This window comes from Patagioenas fasciata, chromosome Z (assembly GCF_037038585.1).
Source record: "Patagioenas fasciata isolate bPatFas1 chromosome Z, bPatFas1.hap1, whole genome shotgun sequence".
NCBI lineage: Eukaryota > Metazoa > Chordata > Aves > Columbiformes > Columbidae > Patagioenas > Patagioenas fasciata.
This window is the reverse complement of record NC_092560.1, coordinates 68,796,583-68,818,562: the sequence shown is the minus strand read 5'-3', so window position 1 is coordinate 68,818,562 and position 21,980 is coordinate 68,796,583. Positions and strand designations below refer to the sequence as shown.

The 21,980-nt window shown below is 38.9% G+C and overlaps 1 protein-coding gene across 3 annotated transcripts in view; it reads right to left on the bottom strand.

Annotated features, from left to right (window-relative positions):
* The window catches only part of AP3B1 (adaptor related protein complex 3 subunit beta 1), a 152,543-nt gene that overhangs the window by 114,448 nt on the left and 16,115 nt on the right, over positions 1-21,980 (bottom strand). For all 3 annotated transcript variants that reach the window (XM_065860934.2, XM_071802570.1, XM_065860935.2), the window contains exons 3-6: positions 19,513-19,587; positions 11,350-11,445; positions 9,902-10,062; positions 4,592-4,658 (exon numbers count right to left, since the gene is read on the bottom strand). In XM_065860934.2, the coding sequence (XP_065717006.1) occupies positions 4,592-4,658; positions 9,902-10,062; positions 11,350-11,445; positions 19,513-19,587 (399 nt within the window). The remainder of the gene's footprint in view (positions 1-4,591; positions 4,659-9,901; positions 10,063-11,349; positions 11,446-19,512; positions 19,588-21,980) is intronic.

Sequence of the window (21,980 nt, the reverse complement as noted above, 5' to 3'; positions counted from 1 at the left end):
GCTGTAAAACACATAGGGTACAAATACAATAGAGTTCTACAGTCCTTCACAGTATGCCAAAAGCAATTTAAGCAACAAATTCTGCATTAAGCACTAGCACAAAGCTAGATCATCAGGTTTGTTAAGTGAACAGCTGAAAGTACAATTAGAATGAAGTGATACAGAATCAACCAAAAATAAAAAGGGAACTAGTTTCCTCTGAAATTATACCTTCACACATGACTAAGAGAATAGCTATGTTAGCTTCTGAGAAAATCATTTCAGCATAAAATACACACATATTCTTATCTTCCTTTCTACATAAAATCATGTCAGCTGCTCAATGACCTAGAATTACTAGAAAAATAAAAGGAGCAGGCTTTCATGCTCTTGAACCTGCTTATCAAAGTCTGAGGCACTTTATTCTGTAAGGCAAAGGTAAAAACCCCAAAACTTAAGTCTCTGCGATAAAAATACTTGTATATCTCTTATCTGTTTAAGAATTAAATACACTGGCACAAAATCACAGCTTTGTGGATACACGCTAATTCCCAGTTAGCTACCCTTGAGAGTATGTTAATGATGGTTTGCACCTGATAATTTTGCATCTTAGATTAACTGAGAGCTTGGCTTTTAAATGAGAGTCTGACTTTTAACTGAATCATGTTAAGTCACTTAAGGAGGAAAGTGATCTTCCATTTATCTCAACAGAAATTTTAATGAAGTGCTTGGTTAAGGTTAGATCTCATTTTAAGTTTTGCTTACCTCAGCTTATATTGAAATTTACTACTTATTGAGACCTAAAAAATGAACACATTTTGTACAGTCTGACAAAATGGCCTAATTTTACTGTAGTAAAATTCCCATTCAAACCGTTTCTTGCTATTTCAAATGTAAAATAACTCTGACTAATTTAAATACATCGTGCCTTTTCTGTGCAACATAAACAGCATTAATAATCCACAATAGCATGTTCTCTTTAAAACAAAAAAATTATCGTTTACATAATTACAGATCCATCAATGTTTAGTATTAACAGCTATTCTATCCCACTTTAAAATAGGGATTATGTAAGTAAGTTTCAAAAACTCTGCTTGAGGTCAAATGCTTATAGATAATAAACAGATTATGAGTAAAAATTCACTTTTCCTTAAAGTCCCAAACATCACTTGAACAATATTCAACATTTATAACAATTGTTAATAATGACATTCTTCCTACAAACATGTCTAAAATAAATTGAACAAGAAAAAAAGTCACATGGTGGATTTTGCTGCATCAAGTTATTACAAACAATGCATTATGGCTTGTCTGAGGATTATCAGCACTTAAGTACACAGAAATGCCAAAAGTAACCTGACATTTCCAGCACTGGAAAGAAAGGCAAAGAACCACTTATGCTCAACAACTCCCAAAGTTACTAAAATTATCGCACTCTAGTAAAGACACTATTTCATGAAAACACCATCATTTCCCTAACAAACTGATCTGCTCATATTAAACTAACAGGAGATGATAACTGATGTTGATGTAAGGGAACTGCTTCTGTGCATTTAAATGAAAGGAATCCAAAGCTTAGTGTCAAGTTAGCACTTGAGGTCCAAGTTACACATTATCACCCTACAAATTTCAGGCCATCTGACTGTCAAACAGGCAATGGAAGCTGCAAAAAACTGAGAAAGGTCATTCATGAAACACACGCACTACATTAGGCCTTGACAAAGTGCTGTTCTTCTACATGTTGGACCCATTTCTATAATTCCTGTGGCAACAAACCTGATCTACCTTTCTTCACAAAGACTGTAAAATATTTTCTAAAAGCTTTTGTATTTATGTATGTAGAAGGAGCTTTTTCTTAAATGCTAAATGTATGAAATTCAGCTTTGAGAATACAAAAAGGTGGTTCAAAATAATACAAATATCCCAAGAGGAGCTTAAATAAGACTTAAAATGTATCCAACCCAAGGTTATATATGTTACATGTGTACATACCTGTACATATGGACTACTACCCATAAGCAGCTACTTCTCTTCCGATTTTAAAATCTAAAAGTAGCTACAAGAGGCACTCCACTGTGAGCAAACTGCTATGTTCTCCAGTTAGAGGCAAAGATTAAGCTTATCCAGATTAGAGTTACCTACTCATAAAACATTAGTGCATTATGCACTTTCTGTTAGTAAATGTGAAGGTTTTCTGGGAACATTCAGTGGAACATGACAAAAGATAACTACTGAAGGTGAAGCTTTCCTGTGCTACACTGGTCTTGTCAAAGCTATCAAGGATTAATGAGAGATTGCTACACTTCAGATCACTAGCTGTGGAGTCTGGGGTGAAAGAGCATATATTAATAGTTGGTTTTGATTCAGAGAGTCTTCAAGAAAGATTCATACAGTTCCTTTCCGGAATAATAATTATTTTTATAATTTCCTGAAAAAGTAAAACTTCTCAAGTTGAGATGTCTTGGCCCAGGCTGGAAGCAGGTCTTGATAGGGAACAGACCAAGAGGAACCAGAGGGAGGAAAATTTGCAGCAGTTAACCACATTACGGCTTCAAAGAGGTACAGAAGACCCAATTTTAGACCATAATTCATGGCTTTGTGAATCTGCTGATAAAATAGCATAAGTTCAAGTATTGCTTCAGCTGTTACCTTCATAAATACAGTGTCTAGTATTCAGTGTCACAGAGCAATCAGAATTGTGGCACATACTATAAACAATAAGCATCAATCCACTTGTAAGTAACTGCAAGTGCCAGGATCAGTGTGCTGGGGAAAAAGAAGAGCCAAACCTATTCTATACTTTTTTCTTTTAACATGTTGTTAAAGTACATGCGTAAATGACTAGCTGTTGGATAACTTGTCATTTCCCACAAGCAATAAGGATAAGAAACAGAGTGAAAACTCAGGATTTTATTTTCCTGCCATCAGTAATAAACTGAAACAGAGATGGTATCTTAGCCCTTTCTGCCTCCACAGGCATAATGAATCTAACCTCACATTCACAGATTGCACGCACACCAAGAGCACGAACCACAAGAAGAAAATACACGAAGAACCACTGTGGGGGCAACTCCACAGAAGCACAAAGGCCTCTGACAAATGAGTACAGGTCAAATAGAGATGCAGTCAGGAGAACTAACTAACTGATTTACTGTCTGCTGAGCTGTTAAGCTCTGACACTCTCCTTCAGTAACTCTTCAGTGGAAGTTGCAAGATGTCTTTTAGAGAACATCACCATTCACGTCCTGAACACCTGTCCTGAACACCTGAACTGTGCTAGAACAACAGAAGATACATTCTTGTGTGTTACAAAACCACTCAGCAAATAGGAGATAAAGCAACACACTATCAGGTACCTAGTAATACTTTCATTTTCTCAAAAAGTATTATATTCACTAAATTAGCAATCTGAACAAGAAGAATGTTTTAATTTACAACTGTTTTCTATTTGAAGTCTATCTTTGACTCCTTGCCCAATTACCTTTCTGGATTAGACTTGGGAAACTTATTTGTAGGGTACAGGAAGAAAACCAAAGTGTGTTACCGTTATGAGACATTCAGGAGTTCATACAGAAAACATGTACCTATGTAGGGCAGGCAAAACATTACTAGAGTGTTAAATTTACAGAAATTGTTCTAGAACATCAGTTTTACTCACCAGACTGGAAGTGGAGATATTTGCAAGAATAAACGAATGAATAGCAAGTATCATCATTTAACAGTTGTACAGACTACAAGGGAGACTGCCATCAACAGGCATACTGTACAGCAGTAATTTATTCTTACAGTATCACGAACAAATTGAAATGACCTAGCTAATTTCCCAGTGAAAAAACATTTATACACAGATATTTGTTCTGCTGTGTTGGCTGAGACATGGTTAATTTCTACAAGTAGCTGACATAGCACTAGCCAAAGGGGGTTTTGGATACCATGCAGGGCCTCATGCTGGAGGGCCAGGGTGGTAGATTTTGAACAGCTGGGCAGTCAGGGAGGTGCTCAGTTCTCTCTGGACCACACAATTCAGTGCTTTTGTGCTTCAGCAGGAGCCGCCACCCAGGCCACAGTGGCAACTGCCACGTGGTGAGGTTGTGCTGTGCAGTCATCTCTTCGTATATTCTTTCATTGTGGTTGCTGCTAGTGTTTGTTCGTTTTTTCTTCAGTGTTCCTCAAATTGCCCTTATCCCAACCTATGAGTTTTGACGTTTCTTCCCTCATCCTCCTCCCCATCCCAATCAGGAGTAGGGGACAGGTGAGTGAGGGGCACGTGGTGCTAGCTGCCGGTTGTTGGGGGTGCTGGGGTTAAACTATGACATTTGTACACTGATCCATATCATTATATAACTTTCATAAAGAAACACAGCACAAAAACATGGGAACAAAACCAGATTAAGAATACTCATTATGAAAGTAAAATTACCATCTTATTAAAGGAGATGGTTGCTATTACAGTCACAGTATAATGCATAAATACATAATGACACTTCTACATACAAATGTCTAAAAACACATCAGCAAGGGTTAGGAAAGTGTATTAGGTACTGCTGAATGACAGCCTCAGGAGTGAACTCTTTAAAAATACATGTGTATGTAATAGCATACAGTTTCTTACCGTACTTCTATCCTTCAAAAGCTTTTCTATCACTTCAATTAACATTTCCTTTTGCTCTGGATCAAGACTAGAAGGAAAAATAAAAATGAATTTTACTAATTTGGTAAGACATATCCAAAATTAAAGGAGGTGAGGTTTGTTGACCTTTACACACAAGCCGGGAACCAGGAGCATTGAAGAAACCACTTCCAGGAAAATAAATTATTACAAAGACCTGATTGTAAAATAACTTGACTGAAAATAAAGTTAATAATAGGATGGAGAACTGAATTGAAGGAGTATAAAATAAAATCATAAAGATTACCTTCAAGTTATACCACTTATTTGTGTTCTATAAGAATCTTAATACTTAAACTCAAAAACTTCAGGATTTAAGAAACATTAAGACAGGTCAACCCATTATGGAGAACTTGACTGAGTTTCAAAAATTAAGTCACAAGGATCTCACTGCTTGTGCAGTGAGAATGTAATTTCTTGAATGAATTCAACAGTGAATGAACATCATGACAAAGCAGAATGATAATTCTAGTCAGAAGTATTGGAACTCAAAAATTTGCATGTTGCTTCCAAGTGTACCTATGCAAAGCTGGTGTGTGAGCTGATGAAAAACAGACTGCTTGTAGTCCTATATAAACAGTAAAAACAGAGGAAAAACAAAAGTTGCAAAGAACAATCTTTGTACCAACTTTTTCATATTCAAAGAGCAAATAAAAATTTGCCAGAAACATTCATTATTTTCAAACTTTCTTCTTTAGTAGGCAAACAACTTTTTATTCCAGCTGCTTCTTCATCATGGATCTACAGAGCACGGAAGAACTCAAAGCCAAGGCAGAAGAAACTACAAAGAGAAAGCAGGTAAAAAGAGACACACAGGTGTGTAGTTCTATGCCTCTGAAAAGTCATTTCAGTGTGGACACAATTACAGATAGGTAAGGCAGTTTGGGTCATTACTGTACACTTCAGTTTTAATGCTGAATGATGAACTGCCCTAATGCAAGGTATATCCTCTCAAGGTACACACTCCAGATTCACAATACATCTAGCTGTGTACTATTAACATTTCACTAAGGCTCTAATACCTAGCAATACTAGAACATGCTAAATGGATGATAAAACTTGTTAGAAGCTTTTGCATAAGCAAAGCAAAAGCACATTGTTCCGTAAGTACTTCCATGATCATCTTTTGCTCCAACTTCAATTTTTGTCAAAAAAGGTTTACTGGATCTTCTACCAAGGACCAAAATCTTCAGTGGAAAAGTCAAAAGTCTTTCTAGTAGGGACTATTTCAGATTTTCAAAATTAGTATAAAATTTAAAGAGGGAAAGAACTAAGTACTTATTATTAAGAAAGTTTGAAAAACACCAGTTTTTCCCTCCCCTTCATCCTTCCTGATATTTTGGTAAGGAAGGCAGCATTCTTGGAGAGAAAATAAGATAACAGGCTAAAGAGCTCAGAATGATCTGCTCCCATTACAGTATCTACTAGTATGGCGTCCAATAATATTAGTGATTGGAGTTTCAAAAATTCCTTTTCCAAATCTTGCTGCAAGTAGGTGCAAGTACATGGTAGCGTTTCCTATTGATAGACAGAAGATACTAATAGCTTTCAAATGCACTGTAAGTGAAATAAGCAAGAGGTCTGACATTTTCAATGATAAAATTACTCCAAAGTACCTGCCAATGCTGATTGCATTGGGCACAAATGTTGCTGTTCACACTATGCCTGAAATCTTTTCTGTTTGATACGTAAGCTTCCTGCTGTTCGGATTGATTGAATCACTAACGAACCAGCTCTTCTAGGTCAGCCTTTCATCCAAACACCATGACACTAAATGCAAGGAAGATTGGAGTATCGAACCTGCATCCAGAGGTCTGTCTGGAGCACTAACTGAACTACAGGACTATCAAACAAGTAGGGAAGTCATGGAAACCAAAAAGTAAATGGAACATACAGGCACTATTAGAATAAGCTGTTACTTCTTACTCAAATGCTCACAGAAGATGGAGCAATTAGTAGAATATATAAACTGTTGACTGATTTTCACATCAAAAATCTGCCCCCTCCAGAACTCTGATTTTGACCAACTTCAGAGAAAGCCCTCTGAAATTACCTGCTCATTAAAACAGTCCAAAAGACAACCTTGCCACCAGCATATGATCTGAATCGCTGAATTGTGGAGCTACCAGTCATGAGCTTTGTTGAAACATCAGCTGAGGCTGCCTGCTAAAGACCATTACTTGCAGGCAAGCCAACTGGGCCTGCCTGTGGACAGGTTAATTTCACAGCCTCTTCACCAGTCCCCGGTACTGCCGCTTCTTCAAGTGATCCGGAAAACTATACTCTCTCCCTTGGTCCTGCAGTAAACCAGTGCAATCAGATACAGCATTTGTACAAGTAAATTTTGAAAACATGACAATAAAAGTTCACATACGTCCGTTTCCAAATCCTGTTACCAAGGACACAATTGTTAGTTACAACTCCACTCACAAGTAACCATAAAGGTTACTATGGTCCAGGCAAGGTGGAATTTGCAGCTACAGCTGCTTCAAAACTTGCACCATGATGCCTAGAATGTCTCCATGAAGTGAAAACTCATGAATTATGTACAGGTCTTCTATACCATTAAGGAAACCTTCACATAACATTAGTTTCACTAGTTTTCCCTTGTTATGTGAGCTTGACATCCATTTTATGACCAGTCAGAAATTCACAGAAACTAGAAGGGAGTGAGGACAGTTTCTCGAGACTGTACTGCTGTATTTTTTTACCATGTGCTATATTTTTTGCCACAAAAACTACCTTTTAATGATATTTGCAAGGATGACTTCAAAATCTTGCTACTGATATCACCTAATCATAGGATACCATATGAACCAGAGATAAGAAAAAATACAAGTTACATTTGAAGATGCAATCACATCTGGAGACTGGACGAAAAATTGATAAAAAGGTCTTTTAGTGATCAAGTTAGATTTCAGCATCTTCCAGATTTGCACCAATCACCACTAAGTTCTTTCCTCTGGATTAGTAAAATAAACTTTGCCTGTCATGACGAGAAAAGAACGGAATCGTTAATTTAAGTTAAAATTCCATGGAATAGCCTGCTGTCCACATACTGCTGTGCCTTGCTGGCACTAAGACATCATTACTGTCAAACTCTTCTAAATACTTTTAATGTTATCAGAAAATCAAAGGACATTCTGTGTATGGAGAATAATTCAGGCCAAGAAGTCTTTTGTGTGTTGGAACTAATGTTACAAAAGAATAAACTACATGAGGAGAATAAAAATTCATTTCCTCTTGTCAGGTTACATGATGAAAGCTTGTCTCCACACAGAGGAGTACAGAGGTGGGGGCAACTCCAATAACATCCTGACCCAGCCACTCCCAGGGCCATCACATACCAGCACTCAGCACACTTGGAAAAAAAAAAAAAGTCACCATAAAGAAGTCACCAGGTTCTTTAGAGCACTGTCATGGAAACCCATCAGCTTTATTGTCCTGAAAACAACCTACCATGACTGAGAGAAGCTCTCCAGACCACCTTTCAAACTTAGGGGTGTTACTAGCTACAGGGCTATGAGACTTACTATGCAATTCCAGAAAGAGCATTCTGAGATTGTACAAGACTGACTATGAAATGTTTATGGGACATTGAAAAGAAGGGAAAGAGAGGAATCTAGATGATTTTAGGAGGAACAAGCATAGGCAAGTAAAAGGATAGGTGCATAACAGAAGCCCGTTGTATGTAAATGCTTTCCTGCTCAGCATGCTTGTCTGGCCATGCTCTGCACCTCATGATCACAGCTTGTTATGTCTTATCATTAAACTCTATTTCTAACTATTTTCCTGGCTGAGGCAGTCTCTATTCTGTGTGCACATGTGATGTGGAGGTCTAAGCTCCAGTAACTGGAGTCAGGCCATGGGTTACGGGGACCCGTATAACTGCCATACCAGCAACTGGAGAAAATTATGTATGTTAGTGTGTGATTGCTAGAGAACATCCATCCAGACTAGGTGGCTTGGGAAGCCAGGTATTGAAGTACAGATCTGTGCTGGCCATGTGTGTATGTCTCCAAGGGAGACAACTGGAAATTTTGACTACCAGAGGGACCACGGCATCCAGACCAACTACTGGAGAGCCTGTAAGATGTGGGGATTGACCGAGATACCCATTTGTGCATCTCAGTCTCTCTGTTCTCTCACCTCTTACTTTCTAGTCAGTGTGAGACAACCAGAGACAAGGGGATAGAAGGGTCAGTTACAGCATAGTCTGAGTGTCTAAAACCAGCTACTGTGGAGGGGGCATGTGTGTGTCTGACTGAGGGGGTCTGTAACAGCAAGCGCAGTGGGGCTGCAAGCACTGTGCACTTTTATGTGCCAGTGCCAGCCACTTGGGGAATCCAAGGTCAGTTACTAGAAAGGCTGATCATCTAGGACCCTTACTGGGGTAACTGTACTGTACATATATAGGTTCACTAATGCACCTGCATGTTGACCAGCCAGAAGGGGCAACAGGCTAAGTCTGTTGGTGCTGGTTTTGTCTGCATGAGTGCTGTTTTCTGCATGTGTTGATCTGTACAGAAGGTTGCTTGCATGTATGTGCCCATCAGGAATACGTGCTCAGTCTCACTTGTGGTTGGTTGGAGGAGCCATGGAACTGCAGCGGCCTCAGGCTACCTAAGTAGGAACCGCTACCTAAGTAGGAACCACTACCTAAGTAGGAACCTCCTCGTTTTGGCACAGGCCAAATAAAAGGGAAATAAATAGTAGAATAAATACTTGTCTTTGTTTTGGAAAGGTACGGGTTCTGTTGCCCCCACCTGTATGAACTAGTACCCACCTCCAAGAAATCCTGCACAACAAGAATTTCTGAAGAGGGAAGAGGAAGATTTGGATTTGCACAGATAAAAGTTCTATGAGTTAGTATTCATTTGTCACCTGTACTGCAAACTACTGCAAATGCCTTCAGGCTGAAAGATAGAGATGCCAAACACAGAAATATTCAGTTCTGAGACGATCCATCAAAATAGTTGCTGCACAGATGGCAATAACTGGTATATTAAAACCAAAAGTTAGTGTATCAATTTCTTTTTGTATCTTTTAATAGTTAACCTGTTATTCTAGCAAGCAGAGACTTGCCTGAACTCCAAGCAAATAAGTTGAGTGAGGTAACACCTACACACGCTTTATACTTTTTAAGAAACTGATCTGATATATCTGAGACACGCCATCTTACCTAGCAGTCTTAATAAACATAGCCCTCAGCAATCCTAAAATCGCTCTTCTGTACCTGTCAGAATCACTTACCTGTACAGTTTTTGGATTGCATGGGCTGCGTTCTTCCTCACGTAAGGAGATAAATCAGAAGAGGCTTCTTTAATAGCAAGCATCATAATAGGAACAATAATTGGGACTCGGATACTGGATAAAACTCTTAAGGCACTTGCGCGGATTAACTGATTAGGATCCTAAAGAATGAGAGAAGGAGAGAAATAAAATCAGATAGTGCAGAAATGCATCATTAAATTCCTGGCAGTGTTTACAATACTTAGTGAGTGCACATTAAAACATGTAAATCTACTGACTATCAGTCAGGTTTGCAAGCTAACGCCGCACTCATAAGAAAATGTACAAAACTTCACACAAGAAACAACCAAAAAAAGTAAAAGCAAGTAAGAAAGAAAACATTGAAACACTTGGAAAATCTGGAAATCTGGCAAAGGAAGATATTAACATAATTCATTTTCCCAAGCAAAATATGGGAATGATGGATAAAGACAACCAATATTTTATTTCATGGTCTAAAACACTTTCTGCAATCCCAGTGGAACTCAGACATTCCAAAAAACACATCTAGTTCAGTTTTATTAATTAAATATAAGAACAGTCGAACAAAAATGTGGTTCTCAGTTGCAACACTCCCACTGAAGTACTTGACAACACATTCATGTTATGCTATACTGCAAGCTATCGACTGAAGCCAGTAACAAAATAAATTTTCTCAAGAATATGTCAAAACATCAAGCTAAATGTTTTGGAGATAAAACAATAGCACAAAACATCTGCATTTGGAAGAACTGTTATGTAAACCGCATCCATTAATCATGGGCTTGGAACACACATAAAAGGTGTTGCCTAAGCAAGTACTAAATCCTTTAAAATCTAGCAAACTGAAATTTCAGCAGCATTAATTCAGCGTACAGTCTGCCAGAATGGTACTTCCCAAAGAACATTTCTCCCAAGGACTTAGAGTTGGCAATATGAGTTTTCAGACCAGTATTACTTAATGATCAGTACACCTAAGCTCTCAAAATGCATACATCTTAACAGTTTCTGAGCAGTAAGTATGCAGACGGTGAAAGCACTTAATATGACAGTTTTTGGAAAAACAACTATTTCTCATCAGAGTTTGCAAAGCTTCTAATAACAGTGCAATAACAGAGTATTCTTTCTACAAACATAACCTAATGTGGAAAGAGAAAAGGCATGACAGAAATTAAATGTTCGGCGTATGTATCTGAGAGCACTAATCTGCTGCTTTTCTTTAGGGAAGTAACTTTACTTCATGCAGGCCTAGCTACTGGATGAAGTTTGAGGTAGCACAAAAAACTTCGTCAATTACATGACTTGAAACTACTTTATCAGATGTAGATATTTACATGCTTTAGTTTACCAGACTGCACTTACACAGATATTTTTATTTTTGTGATACCAGCTCAAAATTCTCTATGAAATGTTATTTAGTAGTCACTCACTTTTAAAGCACGCTGGAAAGTACTGATGGACAACAATGCTAGATCTTGTTGCTCCTCTGCGTAACGCATCAGATAAACATATACAAGCTTTTTTATCTGAAAATAAAACACAATGAACATCATTATCAGCAAGTTTTTGAATTCTATAAAACTGAGTGCTAGATTGCACATTTTCATCAACATTTTCTTCTTTGAAAGAAGAGCTAATATATCACTGGAGTATTCACATGCTTCTCATACATCTCATGATTTACTGTAATTCTTTAAATAGAAATTCCCTGAGCTGCTAAAACATAACGTAGTTAATGATACAGTCAGATGAAGGCTAACACAAAGTACTACTTTATATTATCAAGTAGTAAATAAAGATTTTAATAATCTAAGAAGTTGACATGTGGCAACTGACCACCTGAGCAATCCCCATGTTTTTTTCCTTATGGAAAACAGCTTAAACTGCAACAGCCAAGGATTTCAACAAGCCCATTTTACTTTACTTTGAAACTCAAAATCAATTACTTTAACATTTGAAAGACAATAAAACTTCCAGCTTAAGTGTAGTAACTTACACTATTTAAATCTGATTAAAAGAGCACATCTGATTATGTCTTGGACAAAAGCAAAGGGTATTAGATCCATCTTTGCCTGACTACAAGCATTCAAAAGATGTAGGCAATATAAGCACACTACAAAGGACGCAATATCCAAAGATTAAGAAAACCTCAGTACGATTCTGGGGGAGGAGGGTATTCAATTTAGTTCACTTTACCCCCTCATGGCCACTGTATGCCCAGGAAGCAGTGAAAACATTTTTTACATTGGAGTTGTAAACTGACTATTGGGGTTTATAATGGAAAATTCTGAAAGACCCTCAACTACAGCTGTGCTATAATTACTGTCACTATCAGAGATGTATCTTTGTGCCAATTCTGGCAAAAAGCATAATATTAAATCACAGAAGGTTACACCATACTAAATTATTTGTTGTTCAGCTATAGACAAGCAGCAATCAACATTGACCACAAGAGGCCTATGCACTGAATGACTGCAGGTGTGCAAAGAAAGCCTCCTTTCCTTGAAACCACTCTGTGACTAGAAATGGAAGCACTTATAGCTTCGTGACTACACTATTCTTTTACCATTTACCTTCATTCAATGTTAAAATGCTCCTTTCTATAAAACTAATAATAACAGGGGCACATTAGGCTTGAGGAACACAGGCAGATTTGTTTAATTAGTTTATCAATATAAGCACATCAAACTCCATGAGTTATTGACCAAGGCTTATTTTTGTTCTATACCACCAATTGTTTATTAGGTCACTTTTTGTATCCTTACCATCCGTGACATGATGCACATAATCAAGTTGAGGTCAGCGTGTACTTATAAAAACAAAAATCACAAGGCACTTCTGTAAACAATAAGATGCCCTTTGCTTCTCTTAAAACAAATGAACGTGTTCTACTGCATCTTCTCCTCCATTTCCCTGTATCAGAGCATTCAGCCTTGATAAAATAAAAAAACAGCAGCCATTTCTGGGCAGGAAAGTCACTCGGATATGAAGTCACTCACATGAACCCATAGGCTTTACGCTACTGCATTGTAGCAATTTGTACAGACAGATTTGCATAAGAATTCTTAAGAACTGGCAAAAATTTAGCAAAACATTTTCAGAAAACAGATCAGGACCAATGTACTAAAAATGTGACTTAACCCAGTAACTCTTCATACTTTCAGAAGCATCCTAAGAACTGGACCATGATGAAGGTTTCTGAGATGCAGAAGCACTAACTAGATGGCTGTATGTATAGCTACATTATGACCTAAACTTGTCATCTAACTAACCTTGATGAAGAAATCAGTCAGACATCTTCACTGAATGCCCTTCTCTCTTTTAACTGTCTCCTTCTGCACAAATACATTAGCACTAAATTGTGGAAAAAGAAATAATGAGAGAACTTTAACTACAGCCTAGAGGAAGACATGAATTCACCTGTTCTTTGTTTTAAAATATAAGGCCCATAAAATATAAACAACGAAACGCTTCTGCTAATAAATGTTAGGTTATATGATAAAACCTTGTCTGCACACTCATAAAGAAGCACAGACAGACCACAGGGGTTGAGGCATATTTGCAAGTCATACGCTGCCTTAGCTTCTCCCAAGCCCATGGCACAAACCGATCAGCCCAGAGATGCAGAGAAACATAGTAGTAGGAAGAAAGCCAAATTTAGGACCCAGAGGCAAGGAGATCTTGTCAGGCCCCCACCAGGACCACTTCAGGAAAGCCTCAGCTCCCATGTCCAGGTGTTAAATCCATCAACAGACAACACCAGGGTAGCTTTCAGACCAAGGGGTTTTTGTGTGTACAGGTATGGGACACAGATGAAGAGGACACAGATGAAGAGTGTTTTGGGATTGCACAAGACTTATCGTGGGATGTTTCGGGGAGGAACCAAAGTAGAAAGAGAATCAGAGGAATCTATATGATCTGGGGAGGAACAAGTTGGGGAATATATGAGTAAGGAACTCCAGTCAAAACTCAGGTGGAAGAAGGATGTTTATGTGTGCTGGTTTGACTGAAAATGGGTTCATTTTCTTCGTGCAGTTAGAAACCTTTTTCATAGCTAGCACACTCACTATTTGGACTTAGTTTGAAAGAAGGCAGCTAACATCCCAGCACAGAGTTAAGGTTTTTAATTGCTCTGGTCTGAGAGACAAGGACATTCTGAGCTCTCTGTCCCCAGGTGTCAGACATCAAGGAAGGGGGACAGGGATGAGCAGAGCTTCACTGACATCCAGACTGATTAACGAGAGTATTCCATCCCATTAGTGTCATGCTCCAGATTTAAGAATGGGGCTTTCTGGTTTCTCATCCCCTTTTCTCTTGTTCTTCCCCTCCTCTCGCTCTCTCTTTGGGGTACAGCCGGGGAAGTGTTTGGTGCAGGACATTTAGTTTGGCTTTTTTGCCATTTTGTAGAGGCCTCTGAGCCTTTCTGCCTTTTTCTTCCCTTCTTTTGCTCTGGGATCAGCTGTGGGGCCATGTGTGGCTTACTGGGACTGGCTGTTCAGCATGTTTGTTTGGAATTACCTTTAGTATCTTTTATTTCTATTTTGTATATATATTTATTAGTAGTGTATTAGTATTTTGTTATTTTGTTGAACTGTGTTTATCTCAATCTAAGTTCCTCCCTTCCCTTTTGATTCTCTCGCCTGTTGAGGTAGTGAGAGAGGGGGTGAGCGAGTGGCTACTGTGGTTGTATTGCTAGCTCGGTTTAAACCACAACATGATGTAATGTGGAAAAAGGGACAGACCACCTGGGAGGAATATAAGGAGACATGCAGGGATGTGGTGAGGAATGCCAAGCTCCACTTGGAAGCAAATCTGGCCAGGGATGTCAAGGACAACAAGAAGGGCTTCTTCAAGTGTATCAGCAGCAAAAGGAAGGTTAGCAAAAATGTAGGCCTGCTGCTGAATGAGGAGGATGCCCTGGTGATGGGTGATACAGAGAAGGTAGAGCTACTGAATGTCTTCTTTGCTTCTATCTTTACTGCTAACACCAGCCCTCAGGTATCCCAGACCCTAGAGACTGGAGAGAAAGTGTGGCGAAAGGAAGACTTTCCCTTGGTTGAGGAAGACCAGGTTGATCAATGGTGGAGAGTCTGGTTGGAGGCCTGTAGTTAGCGGGGTTCCCCAGGGGTCAGTACAGGGTCCAGTCCTGTTCAACCTGTTCATCAATGACCTGGATGAAGAGACTGAGTGTACCCTCAGCAGGTTTGCTGATGATACCAAGCTGGGAGGACGGGGTGACGCACCAGAAGGCTGTGCTGCCATTCAGTGAGATCTGGAGAGGCTGAAAGACTGGGTGGAGAAGAACCAGATGAAGTTCAACAAGGGCAAATGTAGGATTCTGCACCTGGGGAGGAATAACCCCAAGCACCAGTACAGGTTAGGAGTGGACCTGCTGGAAAGCAGCTCTGCAGAGAAGGACCTAGGAGTTCTGGTCAACAACAGTTTGACCATGAGTCAACAACGTGCCCTTGTGGTCAAGAAGGCCAATGGTACTTGGGGTGCATTAAGACGAGTGTGGCCAGCAGGTCGAAGGAGGTTGTCCTCCCCCTCTATTCTGCCCTTGTGAGGCCACATCTGGAGTACTGCATCCAGTTCTGGGCTCCCCAGTTTAAGAAGGACAAGGAAGTCCAGCAGTGGGCTACAAAGATGACAAGGGGCCCAGAGTATCCTTCTTATGAGGAAAGACTGAGAGAGCTGGATCTGTTCAGCCTGGAGAACACTGAGAGGGGGTCTTGTTAATGTTTATAAATGTATCATGAGGATGGGACCAGACACCTTTGAGTGGTGCTCAGCATCAGGCTGAGGGACAATGGGCACAGAGTGAAGCACAGGAGGTTCCATCTGAATATGAGGAAAAACTTCATTGCTTTGAAGGTGACAAAGCACTGGCTGCCCAGAGAAGTTGGGGAATTTCCTTCTCTAGACACATTTAAGACCCACCTGGACAAATTCCTGGGCAATCTACTCTAGGTGTACCTGCTTTAGCAGGTGGGTTGGATGAGCTGATCTACAGAGGTCCCTTCTAACCCTAACCATTCTGTGAAAACAGAGGGGTAAGCAAATAAAAATGGCTGGACACATCTAAACAGTTCACTCGTTGGTACATCTGCTCTTTCATGCCCTGCAATTGATCAGCATAACCTATTGTATTTTCTCATTAAATTCCATTTTTACCTCACCAAGGAAAATAGTTATTCTCTACTCAATGTGAAGGTGCATGTATGTGCCAGCAACTAGAGTCAGGCCACAGGCTCAAGGGTGCAGATGTCCAGAGGCTCCAGCAACAAGAGAGCAGAGTGAATCTTAACTGTGACTCCAGCAACTGGAATGGGATCTCAAGTAACAGAGGCCCCTGTGTCAATGGTGGTCAGCACCTGGAACAAGTGAAGATCTGGCTGCCAGCACCTGGGCTCAGACCACAGCCCACAGGGCCCATGAGCAAGGGTGCAAGCAACTGAAGTGACTGGAGCATGTGAAACCAAGCAGAAGCCCATATATCTGTAGTGCCAGTGACCGGAATGGGTGCAGGTGTGCCACTGGATCAAGCTGCACTAACAGGTGAGTAAGTGAAATGGCCTAGGAAGGAGGTAGGTTAGGGTGTGGACATCTAAGGGCAGGACCACAGGGGCAGCTCACTATGGCATGGACCAGGGGAGTCCCAACCAGCTACCAGAGAACCCAGATGGTTTGTAGCTGTCAAGGGTCAAGAACCATGTGCATCTCTCTAAGGGCATAACCACAACAGGCTGAATAGTAGAGAACCAGGTGTGTTCTGGCCAGGTCCAGTTGTATGTACACACATTTGTGTGGCTAAGGGCAAGACCACAACAGGGTAGCTACTGGGAGACCATTGGAGTCCTATTCATACATGTAGAGCAGTCTGCACCAGCAACTGAATGAGGGCTGCAGCCTCAAATGCCCATATGTCTCAGCGCCAGCAAGCGGGGTGACTGGGATGCAGGGGCCAACCACCAGGCAGACTGTGTCTGAGCCCAGCTGTTGGAGGGATCCACACTGTACTAATGTATGCACGTATATATGTATGTATGTACGTATGTATGTATGTATACATTCCCACTAGGGGACCTTCATCTTGAACTGCCAGGCTGCTGCTGCTGTTTGTTTTCATGTGAGTACCCTGTGCCAATTTATGTGGCTGCCTCTGTGTACATGCATTTCTTGTGTGTCTGTATATACACAAAACATATTCCTGCATTTGCACACCTAGCAGGAATACACTCCTACTACTGGCTGAGCTGGCAGCCTGGAACTGGTGCAGTCTTGCCTCTGCTAGGCTAGCAGTTCCAGGTCTAACATTTAAAAACACTTAAGATGAACAACGCTGTTCATGGCACTCCTTTTTGGTGTAAGGTATCTGTTCAAAACTGGACTTAGAGTACTTGTAACCTAAAATCACAAGTTAAAGTGGAAGGGAATATTTAACTAGTCTAAGTGTGATTCCTTGCCCCATTTCCTTTTATCACCTATTATTAAAATTACAGTTACAATTTCTAAAGTTATTCTAATACAGGAAGTTCTGAAAGGCTCCAAATTGTCATCTTTGCACACTTCTGCCTCCTTGACTTAAGAGGTCATTATCTGGCCTCAAGTCAAATATGTGCATTATTTCAGAGAATGGGAAAAAAAAGCTTTAAAGTAGTAGCTAAAAAATAATAACTTCTTGAATGCTGAAATTAGACTCAAACTATTACACTATTATTATCCATTCATATAAAACAAGGAAAAAAAACACAGATGTATCTGTGACCTTGTATATTGCAGTATATTAGAGAGATACAGGAGTTTGCTGAAGTCATTATTGCAGGAAATATAATCTTCAGTGCCATAAGCCAGGGAAAAAGGAATTTTTTGTTCCTATTAATAACAGAGGCTGAGATACGTATTTCCAGGAGAGCAGGGAAGAATTGGAGCATGCATTCAATTGACTTCTCTTCTTAAAAGCCAGTGCTTCAAACCACCATTTCCTGCATTTTTACAAAATTATGATCCTGCGCAGTAGAAAGTAACTAATATTGCATGCTAGCTCTGCTTTCCTCAAACTGATGCCTGTTGGTCACTACACAGTTCAGAACTAAAAACTTGCAGATGTTATTTTCATCCAAATCTCATTTGTCAAGTCAACTATAACTCTGATAGCTCTGCACTGTAGCTGGCAGTTTGTGCATAGTACTAGTAGTGAGCAGAGTAACATTTTCTTTATAAAACCTCTAGTTGTACAGCTTTCTAATGCAGTTGCTGCTTTATATTTCCTTGAGCCACATAGTAAGCCTGTGGATTTAAACACATCACAGTTGAATGCAATCTCTGTTTTCCAACTTCCAGGAAATTTGAATTTTCACTAGTCCAAGATGAGGTTTTTTTTTCATTTTCTTGCTTTTTTACAAGAAAAAAAAAAATACAGAAGCCAGCTACTTTGTGTGTCTAACTCCTGGTACCGGGGCAAGAACAGACACACATGCTGCTAAAATAAAATGGATGGTAAACAGTGTGAAAGAGAAACTTGTATTTCTGCTACTGGTTTTATGTATAGCAATCCTGAAAACAATTACTAAATAAATCTTCTTTTAATTAAAAGTCACACAATTTAGTGCAAGTTGAATAAATGTATTCAGGCAAATTGTCTCAAAAAATAACTCATACTACAGATGATTGTGACTCAAGTTCTTCATCAGTTGCTTTTATAGGAAGTTTAATCTTTTCTTGTCTGCTTCTTCATACGCTCCCTCCATAGTTTTTCATACAAAATAAATTACGAAGGGCATATTTCAAAGATGCATATAGACTGCAGTTTAAAGCCTCCATATCTTGTAAAACATAAAAGTAACCCAAAGATTTAAGATTGCACTGCATATCAGCAAAAATTTCTTCTCTGCTCAAGATGGGACCTTCCCCCCCCACATTCCAAATAGTCACATCTCTCCAAAAGATTCTGAGATTTGAAGGCTATTTTTCTGTAATCTTCTGGAATCACAGGCACTCACACTAATAAAGTACTAAACAAAATGTCTATACTAAATTATCAAAAACCCAACACTTAGGTATTGTGAAATAAAAAAATTCAAATGCAATTCATTCGTAACATCACATTTTGTCTAACCACAAATTCATACAGACTTGTTTAACTGAGTTAAAGTGATCTCATTCTGCAATCCTAATCCTGAGACACACCTTTTATAAATAGCATGAGTAGAACAGTGAAAACTTTTTTACCCAGCCCTTACCTCTCGGCCTTGATCTAATACAATGTAGCACAATTCCTACTCAAACTTCACAAGACACACAAAACCTCAAATAAACTTCTCAGAATTACCAGTACACACTTCCACAAACTTTCTCTAATCAATCAATTTCTAAATGCAAATAGTTATTACTCCTCCCTCCAAATCAGCCAGTAGGTTCTTTATTTACATGTTAAACTATTACCACAATGCTGTCATTGAAATTAAACCCTGAGAAATTCTGTTAAAAAAATACTAGAGATTCTACGGTTTATGTTGGAGTCAGATACAATTAGGTAAAGTTTTCATTAATAGATCTTCCATAGCAGTATGCTTAACAAGCTATACAAATACCTCAATATTTTTACTGGCAACATTCTTCACAACAGCAGGAAAGAGCTCAGAAGCATTTTTTCCTTTTGCAATCATCTGAAAAAAAAAAGAAAAATTGAGAGACAAATCTTGGCAACGTAATAATATAATTTGAGTGTTTCTGTGGGTTTTTTTTCCCCTAAAAAAGACAGGCATTTACTCCAGATCTGCATTTCAAGCCTGATTTCTATGAAGCTGAGAATAAAGTATGATTTTTTTGTTAACTAATAGACTTTGCAGGATACTATCCATACAAAAAAAAAACAAAACAAACCACCCAAACAAACAAAAAAAACCCACCAAAACAAACCCACAACACAAAACCAACAACAAACAAACAATAAAAAAAACAACCATAAACCACAAGACACACACATCAACAACCTTGGCTGGTTATCAGTTTGGGGGATGGAATCAGCAAACTGGACTTCACCATATCAGATAGCACTTCAAATGCTTTAAAAATTACTTAAACCAAAGATCTTGCTAATCTGAAAAGCTTTACAAAATTACCTTTTGGGAGCTACTATCTAAAGGAAAAAAAAATAAAAATCAGAAATTATATAGGTTTTAAGTCCTGTTCGTCTTCACCGGACCAATCTTGGTGCACAACAGAATCAAGGAGAAAATAAAAATAGGAAAAAAAAAAATGGGCATTGCACTTTAAAACAAAATGAGGTTGTTTTCCATAGCAAGCTGAACACAAAAGGCCTTAGACTGTTTATACAGAACAACAACAACAAAAATCAAAAGGTAAAAGCAAGATCAGTCAGCCCACTGTGGGGTTTCAGGTTTTTTTTGTTGGTTGGTTTTCTGTTTGTTTTTCCGGGGTTTTTTGGGTTTTTTTTGTTTGGTTGGTTTTTTAATGAAGAAAGTTTTCATATTTGATCTCAGAGAAATTTGAAACCAGGGCATGTAGTAAACAATAAAATGGTCTCAAAGAGCACAAATAACAAAACTTCAGTTTAGCTTCAGCCCTTGTATAAAGAGTCTAAGGAGGGAGTTATTTATAAGAAACCAAGTATATGAGAAGGAATAAAATACTTCCATATACACTATAGCTGCACAACTCTCTTATAGCTTATAGCTTAAACCTAATTCCAGCAGTACTTCATGTTCATGCTGTAAACCCTGGAATCTAATGCATGTGTTAGATGAAGTTACAGTGCTGCTGAATGCAGACTCAGAGCACCCCCAGCTATGGTCAAGAGCGGGATCCTGTCAGCCAAACACCAAGCTAATCAGAGAGGTTAAGAGCTCACCAAGACAAGCAAATACGCAGGGATCCAACACAGGATCATGACGTTTGCAACTGCAGTTACTGCTGTTCAAAACCATCTCGCATCCCCACCATTCCACAACTTTTTACAGCTGATTAAACTTCATATTCCTAACCACAGGTCTGCGTATTTCACTGATAAAACATATTAAGGGCATGAAGAACTAGGATCTCATGCAACAAAAGCAAGAACACAGAAAACCAGGCAATATCTTGACAAATTGTTTATTTAGAGGTTAGAAGAAAGATACCAGAAGAAGAAAAAAGGTAGTTGTAATTCAAGGTATTACTGAGTAAGCCTTTCAAAAGGGTTTAAGAGCAGCAGTCCAGCATGACGTTTCAATTTAACCAACTATTTCTTGCAGCTGTATTAAAGCACAGGAAGTGACAAACTAAGAAGCAAGCACATGTGTGAGTTTCAACGGGGTTTAACTAAGAATCTAAATTACACCATGGCTGTCAGAACTGGGGGATCTTTGTAATAAATTCCAGATTCGGAATGACCAGGGTCAACTAGAACTTAGTAGCAAGATGCACTGCAGAGAAGTACCATAGAATAAAATATTATCAATCATCTCATCTTGATGCAACAGGAGTTAGGATGATCCTTAGACTTCCCTGACAGGCTGTAACAGTATGACTCTATGCATTACTTGCATTATTTAACTGATCAACCATAATAGCTCCAGTGTACCATGTAAATACGTATTTAGGGTCTTTTAAAAGAGTGTATTTTGACTCATTAAGTCATAACTATTAGCGTAAATCCTCCTTTCCCATGGATCATTAACCTGAAAGAACATAATAGTTCTTTCCAAGACTAAGGTCTATCATGTCATTTTTGTTGCTGTGCCTAGACATTCTCCAATTGTGTTGCTTATGTATCTGGAGTTCCTATACAGCCAGAAACTTTCATTCTACAAGAAGTGCTATTTAACGTCAGAATGTACTTAACTTCTTATTTTTCATGAAAGAGACAGACAGAGATGGCATGTGAATTTGTTTCCTAAATTTATGCTCAGAAATCTTTGAGCAAAATCCCACTGAGATTTTTTTCCCAGATGTAAAGTTCAGACAAGTTTCAAGACCTGGCAACATGAATTGTTGTAATATCAGTGTATGTTTTAAAAGAAGTATCAGCTACTGTGTTCTCATGCATACAGTAGAATAA